The following is an 11,768-nucleotide window of genomic DNA, read 5'->3' as shown; positions in this document are numbered from 1 at the left end:
TAGGTCTTCCCAAAACTTCTAGGGGTTTTGATTCTATCTTTGTGGTGGTAGATAGGTTTAGCAAAATGGCTCATTTTATACCTTGCCACAAAGTAGATGATGCAAGCAACATTGCAAAGTTATTCTTTAGAGATGTGGTTAAACTTCATGGTCTACCTAAGGTAATAGTTTCGGATAGAGATACAAAATTTCTTAGTCACTTTTGGAGAACCTTATGGTCTAGATTAGGGACTAAGTTATCTTTTTCTACCACTTGCCATCCTCAAACAGATGGTCAAACTGAGGTAGTAAATAGATCTCTTTCCACCTTACTAAGGGTAGTTCTAAAAGGTAATCACAAATCTTGGGATGAGTATCTTCCTCATGTTGAGTTTGCCTACAATAGAGTAGTTCATGGAACTACTAAATTGTCTCCTTTTGAAGTTGTTTATGGTTTTAATCCTTTGACACCCATGGATTTAATACCCCTTCCAAATGCTATTGATTTCATTCATCAAGATGGGGTATCTAAATCTAAGTTTATCAAAGAATTACATCACAAGGTTAAAAATCAAATTCAACAACAAAATGAGAAATATGCCAAGCAACATAACAAGGGCAAGAAAGAGTTAATCTTCAATGAAGGTGATCTAGTTTGGGTTCATCTTAGAAAGGAAAGATTTCCTCAACTAAGAAAATCCAAACTCAATCCTAGAGGAGATGGACCTTTTAGAGTGATCAGGAGGATAAATAACAATGCATATCAAATTGATCTTCCTCCTGAATATGGTGTTCATTCTACCTTCAATGTATCTAACCTTAAACCTTTTGCAGGTTATGCAAGTGAAGATGACGAACCTATGGATTTGAGGGCAAATCCCTCTCAAGAGGGAGGGGATGATACAAGAAGGCCTAGCACCATTGGACCTATCACAAGAGGGATGATCAAGAAGCTACAAGATGAGTACTCTCCCAAAGGCCAAACCCTCTTTGCTATCTTTGGATGGAAGATTGGAGACCTAGAAGATGCTTGTAAGATGCCAAAACATGGAGAAGGGTAAAAGTGGACTTTGGCACATGGGGGGGTGTGCGCATAGTAGTCTAAGGGGTAGTATTAGCTTATTTCAATTCCTTATGCGCATATGTCATAAGCCACGTGAATAATATGGCTTCTAAAAGAACCATCACATTTTGCACATGTGGGTAAGGTGGCACTTGATCCGTATTTTGTGGATCTCCTTACTTCACATACATTGCATTGCATGGAGCTAAGAGTTAGCTATATAAGCTACTAGGATAAGCATGTATATGACTTTTGGAAATATATATAAGATGAATTCTGCACTTTGCAAATTTCTCTCATCCGAAAGTCCTCTTTGCTTGCTTGCTTTTCCATTGCTATCTTCTTCCATTGTGGAAGCCGCCTGAGATAGCCTACCATTCCCTCAAGCCAACTTCCATTTCACTTCATCTAATCACTTCAATCCGCTACACACATTCCATTTAATCCAGCCAACACAGAGAGCATTCTCTGCTACAAATTCTCCAGCACGATTCCATTGATTCTTCAATTGCAGCAGAGCTGATTGCTTCATCCAGACTCACGGATCTGCTCCTATGCATCCTCTTTGATGCATCAGAAGTGGAGCATTAAATCAAGTGGCTGATCACTTGAGCAGAATAGCAGGAAAGGAGGAAGAAATTCCACTGAATGAAAAGTTTCCAGATGAGTTTGTATTTTCTGCTCGGACTCAACCTCCTTGGTATGCTGAATTGGTTAATTATTTAGCTGCTGCTGTTTTGCCTATTCATGCATCTAGGCATTATATAGATAAATTGAAATCTGATGCAAAGTATTATGTGTGGGATGACCCTTATTTGTGGAGGTTTTGTAGTGATAAAATCATTAGGAAGTGTGTGCCTGATATTGAAATAAATGGAGTCCTGCATGGCTGTCATGATACATTGGTAGGAGGTCACTCTGGCCCAACCAGGACAGCTAGAAGAGTGTTAGATAGTGGATTCTTTTGGCCTACTCTTTTCAAGGATGCCTATAATTTTGTGAAGAGTTGTGAGGTTTCTCAAAAGGCTGGAGGGAATATAACTAGGAGAAATGAGATGCCTCTGCAGAATATATTATTTTGTGAAATCTTTGATGTATGGGGCATTGATTTTATGGGACCCCTGCCAAGCTCATCTGGGTATTCTTACATTCTGTTGGCTGTAGATTATGTGTCTAGGTGGGTAGAGGCAAAAGCAACCAAGTCGAATGATGCTAGAATAGTCTCAAAATTCTTGAAAACTAACATTTTCTGCAGGTTTGGGGTTCCAAAGGCAATAATTAGCGATCAAGGCACACATTTCTGCAATCAGCTTATAGCAACACTTCTGAGCAGATATGGAGTGAAACATAAGGTGTCTACACCTTACCACCCACAAACAAATGGGCAGGCAGAGGTTTTTAACAGAGAAGTGAAGAAGCTGCTCCAAAAACTGGTCCAGCCAAATAGGAAGAATTGGAGTGAGTTACTAGATGAAGCATTGTGGGCACAAAGGACAGCATATCGTACACCTCTTGGGATGTCACCTTTCAGGATAATATTTGGCAAATCATGCCATTTACCAGTAGAGATTGAACACAAGGCATTCTGGGCTGTTAAAAGGTGCAACTTGGAGTATAATAAAGCTGGGAAGCAGAGGAAATTGCAGTTACAAGAGCTGGATGAAATCAGGCTGGAGGCTTATGAGAACTCAAGGCTTTATAAAGAGAAAGTGAAGAGGTTTCATGATATGAATATATCAAGGAAAGAGTTCGGCGTTGGGCAGAAGGTGCTCCTGTACAAATCCAAGATGAAGCTGATAGCTGGAAAGCTTAGATCAAAATGGGAAGGTCCATATGTAATAGTCCAGGTATTCCCAAATGGGGCAGTGGAGATTAGGAAACCAGAGGATGATAAGTCATTCACGGTCAATGGTCATCAATTAAAAATCTTCCAGGAGAAGCAGCCTTTAGAAAATGAGAAAAGTACACTGCAGTTCAATGATCCAGTTCTAGAAAATCCACCTTGAATATTCTTTATCTCCTTTTCTGCTCTTGTTTTTTTAAATACTGTGTTGATTTTCCTACTGTAGATTTTATATTCTGTTTTCGTTATGATTTTTCAATATTTTTATTTTTTTGTAGTTCTGACTTGTATATATATTCATGTGCTATCTGTTTTGTGCATCTGTCTTGATTCTTTGTTGTTTTGGTCTTTCATTTGTGTTGCTGGTAATTACTGTGTTTGTGGGTGCTTAGTCAATACATCTGTTGAGGAGGTTTAGGTAGAAATAGAAGTGCATGTAATGAAAAATTATTTTATTTTCTCTCTGAATTTGCAAACTAACAGGTGTTCATCTAGCTGTGAGAGTTGAAAGTGTATGACCAAGGCTAATCACAACCCTTTGTTTACCCTGGATCCAGAAATTGGCAGAAATAGAAAAGGAATCAAAAAGAAGAAGAACCAGCGTGAATCTGAGGCTACTGGATCATTTCCAACTTCATTTGAGTGTTTATCAGATACATCTGAGACTGAAGACATGACTGTTGAGCAAGGAGAGAGAACATTAAAGGAGCTGGCTAATCAGGAAATTGGATTCCAGCCCCTGTGCATCCAAGTGCCATATGTGCAGGGGGCACCCAACTTTGATCTTAGATCTGGGTTCATTCAGCTTTTGCCAAGGTTCCATGGGTCAGCAGGGGAGGACCCTTACAAGCATATTATGGAGTTCACAGTGGTCTGTTCAACTATGAAGCCATTGGATGTACCTGAGGAGATTGTCAAAATGAAAGCCTTTCCCTTTTCATTGCAAGATGCTGCCAAGGAGTGGCTGTTTTCTCAGAATGTACCCATAGTTAGCTGGGGAGAAATGAAGAGAAAATTTCTGGAAAGGTTCTTCCCTGCCTCCAGGACAGCAGCTATGAGAAAAGAAATAAGTGGAATTAGACAACTGCCTGGGGAGAATCTGTTTGAATACTGGGAACGCTTCAAGAGGTTGTGCTCCACCTGTCCTAACCATCAGATCAATGAGCAGTTGCTGCTGCAATACTTTTATGAAGGGTTGTTGCCTCAAGAAAGGAACATGATAGATGCAGCAAGTGGAGGCACTCTCATGGACAAGACACCATCTGCAGCAAGAAACCTCATTGCAAACATGGCTGAGAATTACCAGCAGACCTACACCAGAGGTGGTAGTAGTAAAGGAGTTCATGAGATGCAACTGAATGCAATCTCAGATTCAGTACAAACCAACATGTTTAATGAGAACAACCTGCTGCTGGGAAACAAAATTTTGGAGCTAATTGAGCTAATGAGGCAGATGGCTTCAGGAGGCCAAGTGAATGTAGTGAGAAAGCACTGTGGTCTGTGTGCATCAGATCAACACTTCACAGACCAGTGTTATCAACTTCAAGGCACCCCTGGAGCTGAATCAGTGGCAGCTGCATTCCAATAACAACAAGGAAACTTCAGGCAGAATCAACAGCAATGGCAAACCCAAAATCAGCCACAACATTACAACCAAGCTTCCAACTCACAAAACTCAGGATGGAGGAATATGCTGAACCCAAGATACGAAGCTCCTCCATACAATCTGCAGAGTGGACAGCAGTCAAATGGGCTGATGCAGAGCATGAATCAGTATGCACAGCAGAATAGGCAGAATGCATCATTTTATGGAGGGCAGAACCAGCAGTATAGGCAGAACCAGTCACAAATGCAGCCTAGGATGGACCCTACTCTAGAGGCAACCATTCAGGATATGAAGATGCAGATTGGGCAGCTGGCTCATGCTGTAAATGAACTGGTGAATCAGAAGGCTGGAGGCATTCCTGCTCAGCCAGTGATGAACCCAAAGGAAGCACCAAGCAACACATAGAGCTTCAACGAATAAGCTTTCTTTTCTTGTTTTCCATTTTCAGTTTATATTACTGTCACGTACATTGAATAATATGTTTCTTTTGGTTCTGCTTTATACATTCTTTGTTCCAGTTGTGCCTTTAATTTTTGCATATATCCATTAGTATCTGTTTTGTGTATCTGTTATGTTTCTGCTGTTTAGGAACCTTACCCATTCACACATTGAAGGCAATGTGCCTCTTAAGTGTGGGGGTGGGAAGGTATAGGTTGGTTTAAATTTTTTTTGTTTTGATGTATATAGCTTTGTTAGCATCTGTTTTTGAGTAAAATAGGGGTAAATTTTTTTCTGAGCTGTTAGTTTTAAGTACCTAGAGTAGTTTCCCATTCTTGTTTTAGTCCGTAAATACCTATTTTGTTACTGATTTGTTTTAGTTTAGTTTTTAGCTTTGTTGTTAATAGTTCTTTAGGTTTTTACAGTTCATTCATTTTCTGGTTTATGTTGTTTTAGCTTAGGTTCTTTTACTGTTTTTTTTAATCTGTTTTAGAACTTCTTTTAGGTCCCTTTTCTTTGCTTATTTCTATTATTTTTGTCTTCCTTATGCCAGTTTCTTGCTCTGTTTTAGTTCTTCATTAGTTTCTTTTCTTCATTTTATTTTCATGCTTGTTTTAAGTTTTCAATTAGGATTTTGTTCATAATTAGGTTCTATTTTCTGTCTGCTACTGTTTTTAAAATTTTTCTGAATTTGTTTAGCTTTTTCTTTTTCAATTCTTTAGTTAATCTGTCATTGTTTAGATAGCTTATAGGAATAGTTTAGTTTATATTCTGTCAATATATTAGGTAGTTAGGACTGATTTGAGGTTCCTTTCATCTTTTTGATTTTGATTGTCTTGTCTTCAGTTCTTGTTCAATTCTTTGGATTTGTTGCAGCTTGTAAATAAAAATTTCTTTAGGATTTGCTGTTTTAAGATTTCTTTTCATTACATAGGTTTGTATTTTTAGTCTTTAGCTAGAATTCCTTTTAGGTTCGTTTTGTTTTAACTACTGTTATTAGTTTCTTCCTACGCTTTTGTTGTGTTAGTTTAGATTCTTTCCTTTTTCTTTTACTGTTTTGTTTTGTAAAGCTTTAGTTTAGGTTCTTTTAGGTTGCATTCTGTTTTGTCTTAGTTATCTAGGTTGTAAATAGAGTTTAGGTAAATCCGTTAGGCATTTTTAGGTGCTTTTAAGTTCTGTTTTATGCTTATCTTCATTCTTGCTGATTTCACTCATTTTTTAACTTTATTTCCTTGGATTAGAATTGTCAAGAGTAGACTTAGCTTTGGATTTAGCCAAAGGTAATTCTGGAATTAATTTTTACAGTCTTTAGTTCATTTCAATTCAGTAATTTTTGCATAGGATGAGTAGCAAGTCAGTTTTAACAAATTTTAAACCCTTGAGAGATTTTGGGCCAGTTTTTGTCTTTCTTGTGTGATAACATGCATGTTTAATTGTCATTCTGATTTTGCATTGATTCTTTGTGATGTGCTTGCTCTTGGTAACTTTGAATATGATCTAGGCATCCTTCATTTTTCCAGTTTAGCTTATCCATTTCATTCCTTACCATTGCACCTTATATTGAGCCTTAGCCTCTTTTCTTTGCTTTCCATCCATTCCAAGCCATTTCCCCAACCAATAATTCCTTAGAGACTTGTGAGATGTAGGGAGAAGTCTAGAACTTGGTGAGTGCATGAAAAATAGTGAGGCCAGAAGTGAAAAAAAAATAATAATTTGTGTTGAAAAAAAAATCTGGTTTGGTTGAAAAAGAAAGAAACAGGTCTGGAAATGAGAAAAATCAGAAAAAGAGACCTGAAATGAATGAAATAGAAAGAGAACCAGAGAAAAAGAAAGAAAATATCATCTGGCCAAAGTCTGAGAAAAATAGTATGTTCTGAGTTCTAGTTTTATCCCTTTTTCTTCACATTTCTCTACTCATTTAAGTTCCCATTCTTTTCTGTTTTTCCATTTCATTCCATGAACCTTACAAGCCAATTAAAGACCTATTGATTTAGATAAGCCTTGAGTCAAGCACTGTCATTTAGAGTCTTTTCAAAGTTGTGAATGGTAGTTGGCATGACATGATTGAGTGAAACAGGATTGCCCCTAAACACTTGAGTGATTTGAGTGCATACACTACACCCTGTGAGGTTGAGACTGACTGCTACTTGTTCATATGTTTGCTTTGCTGAGTTAGATTGGATTAAGCTGTTATAATGCTTGCTGGAATTGCTGGTGTTTGAATCTAAAGTTGAGAATTCTTTTGGTACAGTTCTGATTTGATCAAATAGCTAGAAATGGCTTGATTTTGCAGGTTTGAATAAGCTGAAATAGGATTTAGAAGTTTCTTGTTGTGTGTCTTTAGTCTTTTCTTTTTAGATCGAGTCTTTGCTTTTGCTTTTTCTCTTTAGTTGTCCCTGCCCAGGAGGGCAGTTGTCTAAGTGTGGGGGTGTGATAACTCTCCAAATTTGCATTATTTTCTGTGTTTAGAAGATTTTGTTAGTGCATTTTTGTTTTTAATTTCTTAGAATTAGATTAGTTTTATGTTTTTCTTTTAATTCTTTAGTTTTATAAAAATTTAGTTAAAAAGAGGTTTTTAGGTGTAATTTTTAGCTTTTGTTAATAATTAGGAAATTAGTATTTTTCTGAAATTTTTTTATATAAAATTGTTTTGTTTTAATTGCTAATTTCTCTTCTTTTTCTTAATTGCTGTTTGATTTTTTTACAGATTGGGCCAACATTTAGGCCATAATAGAAGTTGATTGAGAGGTGTTGAATTGAAATGAGCGGCTGGAATGGAAATTGGGCTGCAGCCTTGGAATGATTGGAAAGCAATTGGGCCACGACAATGCTTAGATGATTCAATTTGAAAGTGGCTGCTGGCAGGATTGGGTTGAAGAGGACTAGCTGCAACTTAAGTGGAACGACGCCGTATTGATGCGTCTTGGCAGCAGCTTCCTAGGGGTAATTCGCACTCATGCTTCATTTGGAAAATGGGAAAAACAAGCTGGAGCATTTGAAGAAACAAACACCGTGAGCTAGGGCTTGGAGAGAATGAGTGAAGAGAGTTGAAGAGAAAAGCACATCACCTGCCCGGAGAAGATGACTGGAGCTGACCAATGAGAAAGAAGAGCTGACCGGAGCTGCCACGTGGAAAGCTCGAAGCGTCACAGCTAGGTTCTCCATCTCCTATTTTGTTTTTTTTTTCCCTTTCCTTTTCCCTCATTCGTTTCTTTTGTTTTTCTGACCCTATAAAAAGGGCTTTCACCTTGTAAATATACACTACTTACACACTTTGAGATACACTTTCTGTTCATAGTTCTAAGCGCTTTAGGTTAGGGTTCCTTTCCGCTCTCGTAGAAGTAGAGTTCTCGACTTTTGGATTTCGTTGAGACGATCGCGAGGGTGACAGGCCGCGAGAGTCTTGGTGATTTCTGGTAGTGTGTAAAATTTTCTTTTCATGTTAATAAAGTTGAGTTTTGTGTTTTTGTTCTGTTCTTGTTTATATCTCGATTTTGTTCTTTGTTTTTGAATTTTGTACTTGTTACGTGTTGAGAAACTGATTTGGATTCTGTAACTCTGCAATTCTATGGTTCCGTTTGGAATTAAATGTCTCCGTAGTGAGCATTCTTCATCGAGATGTCTTCTTGAGACAGAGAACAGTCCAATGCATAAACATTGATTCAAATATGTGTTTCTTGAATTTGTTTGTGAATTTTAGATTGATGAATAGGTTACTGAACATTGATTGGACAAATTAGTGGAAAGAGCCAAATTTAAAGTTCTGAAACATGACTTAGAATATCCTGGATTGGAATTCATATTATCAGGATGTCTTCCTGAGAGCTCTAAGCACTCTTTTATTCAGTTCAATGTGCAATACACCTATGAATTCAATTCTGTGTTTTTTTTTATTGTGATATTGCTTTTGATTGGTTAGAATTTAGGTATTGTTTTTGATTTGTTTCAATTCTAAATTCTGTTCTTGATTGATTTCTGGTGATATATAGATTAGGATAGAGTGATCTGTATTGCATTTTATTTCTTACTTTGATTTTTGTTTTCCTATGAATAGACTAGGTTTAGTAGATTAGATGTTGAACTGTCTACTCTTAGAATCTTGTTCAGTTTTAGTTTTAGTTTCCTTGTGCTGTTAACTGTTAGCATTCACAGGTTAGTTTTAATTGCATTCATTTCTCATTTTAGTTTAGGTTCTGTTTTGTTATGCAGTTATTTTACAATTTAGATTAGGTTCCAGTTTTGTTTTTATTTCTTTGCACTTTATTTCTTGATTTTTTTTCTTTTATATAGATTTGATTCCTTTATTCTTTTCTCTTTAATTTCACTGTTTCATTTTCTATTTCCCCACCATTTTTTTATAGTTAAGTAGTAAATAATTGCAAGAATTAACTTTACACTCTGAAACTTAATCATAGTTGAGTCCTTGGATTGATCCTTGGTTATCCCTTTACTACATTAGTGGGGAAACTGAGTTTGTTCTGATTTTAGGCGACAAAAATCAGTTTAACAATTGCATCAAAGATCTTATTAGAACCTTCCTTTTTGAAGCTCTGCATGAAGATGTCGATACTCGGTTTTTATAAAATCATGAATTTGGGATAAGAGTTCTAACAATCATATTCCTGAAGATTTAAATATAGTCCAAGTTGATCAAATATAAAGAATATCACATATATCCACAATGAAGATTCAATAAAAAGAGATATAGAAGTCTCTGAATATACAATGTTTGTTTTCGATCTTTTAGTGTGTTCATATCACATAGTCTGATATGTGTGAAAAGTGAGAGTGTGTAAGTGATATGATATCATTGATGTTATCAAATTATTACTATAAAGATAATTTTAGTATTGTAAAGTTAATTAGTAATTAACAAACTACATAGGATTATAAGTCATATCCTAACCAATACAGAATTAATTTTTAATAATTGATTTTTATAAAATTTTACACAAAAAGACTAGTAAAACACAATGCAGATAATAAAAGATGAAAGTAAAAATCTAACCTAATAGAATTAATATTTAAGATTGGTATGAAAAAGAATATAAGTGTGAATTTGGTAACTATAAATAACATGACAAATTAATAAACAACTTGAAAATGATAATAGTAAAAAGACTAATTTTACTATTGTGAGATCTCGGAAATTTAAACCATGATTACTGTCAAATCTGTCATTATTGCACTGTTGAGTCACCTGGCTGCTTCCATAAATGCACCGCGCCACACGTCCAGTGCATTAAAAACGCACTTTGCACTGCATGCACGAGCGCCATGTGTCACGTAGAAGTTTCGGAAGTCAGAAGTGAGAGTGCAGGTGTCAGCAGAGGAGACGCTCGTTCGTTTGGGCGTGGAAATTAACAAAACTGAGTTTCGAAAAACGCTCTCTCACCTGCACGCACTCTTCTTCTTCCTCAGAACCAAACCTTTCATTTTCTCCAACTTCTCTCTAGACCCAGTTCACCTTCTTTCTTCTGTAACTCATCCTCTTCTTCTCCGATCACGTTTCAGAACCGTAGAAACGTTCCTGGAGACGTGAGCATCATTCTGGACCGAACAGAATTTTGATCAGTACTGGTAAGTTCTCATTTCTAAGCGTTCGTCCTTTAGTTTCGTGCGAACCCTAGTTCTGGTTGCATGCATGAGTTTTAGGTCTGAGTCGTTTATGATTTTTGGTGTTTTAGATTAAGTGAAAGTTGTTGAGCGAAACCTGAGGGTAGGACGCTGTTAAAGGTCGCACTAAATCTTGCTCTTTGTGAAGTACACTGCTATCCAGGTAAGGGAAGCTTAATAATTTAGTTTATACGTATATAATTGTGTGCGAGCATGATAGAAATAGAATGTATGAGATGTATGCTGTGGTTGAATATGCCTGAACGATCGCTGTTATGCCTGAGTGAATATGGTATGTGTGGATTGATATGTATGAATTAGATACTGGTTGATTATAGTATAGTATGAGTGGTTAATATGAATTCTATAAAGTATGTGAATTAAATGATGAATCGGAAATTATAAGATCATGAATTGGATGAGAAATGTTGAGTTAGAATAGATGAAAAATCTGAATCTGATAAGTCTTTCTATGATAAAATACGTTCGTCATCGTACGGTCCTATATCGTTCAGTTTCTAGTCAATTACTTAAAAAAGAATTCTTTTATTTGAAAAGAGTTCTGAAATTTAACGAGCGTCCCGTGAAACACCAAGTTGAGCGTTCGGCTCAGCCTAGTGGTAATCTTGTAAATTAAATTAAGTCATTATCCCTTATATTTATAAAACAGTAGCGCTCGGTCTTCCACTGAGCGTTCGTCCTAAATAGCGCTCGGTTTTACACCAAGCGTTCGTCTTAAGTAGCGCTCGGTCTTACACTGAGCGTTCGTCCTAAATAGCGCTCGGTCTTATATTTAGCGTTCGTCCTGAGAAGTGTACGGTCTTATACCGAACTCTCGTCCATACCTTTGAATTGCAGAACGTACGTAAATAGCATTCGTCTCAAATTATCAGTAAATGAATATTCGCTTTCGGTCATTGACTCGCGGTCGATCCTGTTAAACACCTGTTCTCAGAGTACTAAATATTCGTCTTGTTGTATCTTTATTCTTTTGAATTTAGTCTAAGGTCTTTAAATCCAAATTATTCTGAATCATTTATATTATATCGCTAAGAGTCGGTTCATTTAACTGATTCTCGCGAAAGTCACGTTCGTCATGTTCAAAACATCAACTTGATTATTTTTGAAAATAAGATCTCTTGGTCTCACTCTGGACGTTCGTCCTCGTTGTGTAGAGGATTGAACGCTCGTCTTTTTATGGAAGTGGAACATGGAATGAAAAT

General features: G+C 36.6%; 1 protein-coding gene and 1 non-coding gene across 2 annotated transcripts in view; one reads left to right on the top strand and one right to left on the bottom strand.

Moving 5' to 3' along the window:
- The first annotated feature begins 1,056 nt into the window (after positions 1 to 1,056).
- The window catches only part of LOC128197909 (uncharacterized), a 134,766-nt gene continuing 124,054 nt past the window's right edge, over positions 1,057 to 11,768 (top strand). Inside the window, exons 1-3 of the mRNA XM_052880760.1 lie at positions 1,057 to 1,064; positions 1,620 to 1,920; positions 2,047 to 2,797. Coding sequence (XP_052736720.1) covers positions 1,057 to 1,064; positions 1,620 to 1,920; positions 2,047 to 2,797 — 1,060 coding nt within the window. The remainder of the gene's footprint in view (positions 1,065 to 1,619; positions 1,921 to 2,046; positions 2,798 to 11,768) is intronic.
- Positions 3,936 to 4,043, bottom strand: LOC128193416 (small nucleolar RNA R71). The gene has a single exon (XR_008244637.1). It is a non-coding gene; the product is annotated as a small nucleolar RNA R71 (small nucleolar RNA).

The sequence above is a fragment of the Vigna angularis genome, chromosome 7 (assembly GCF_016808095.1).
Source record: "Vigna angularis cultivar LongXiaoDou No.4 chromosome 7, ASM1680809v1, whole genome shotgun sequence".
Classification (NCBI taxonomy): domain Eukaryota; kingdom Viridiplantae; phylum Streptophyta; class Magnoliopsida; order Fabales; family Fabaceae; genus Vigna; species Vigna angularis.
This window is presented reverse-complemented; position numbering and strand designations above follow the sequence as displayed.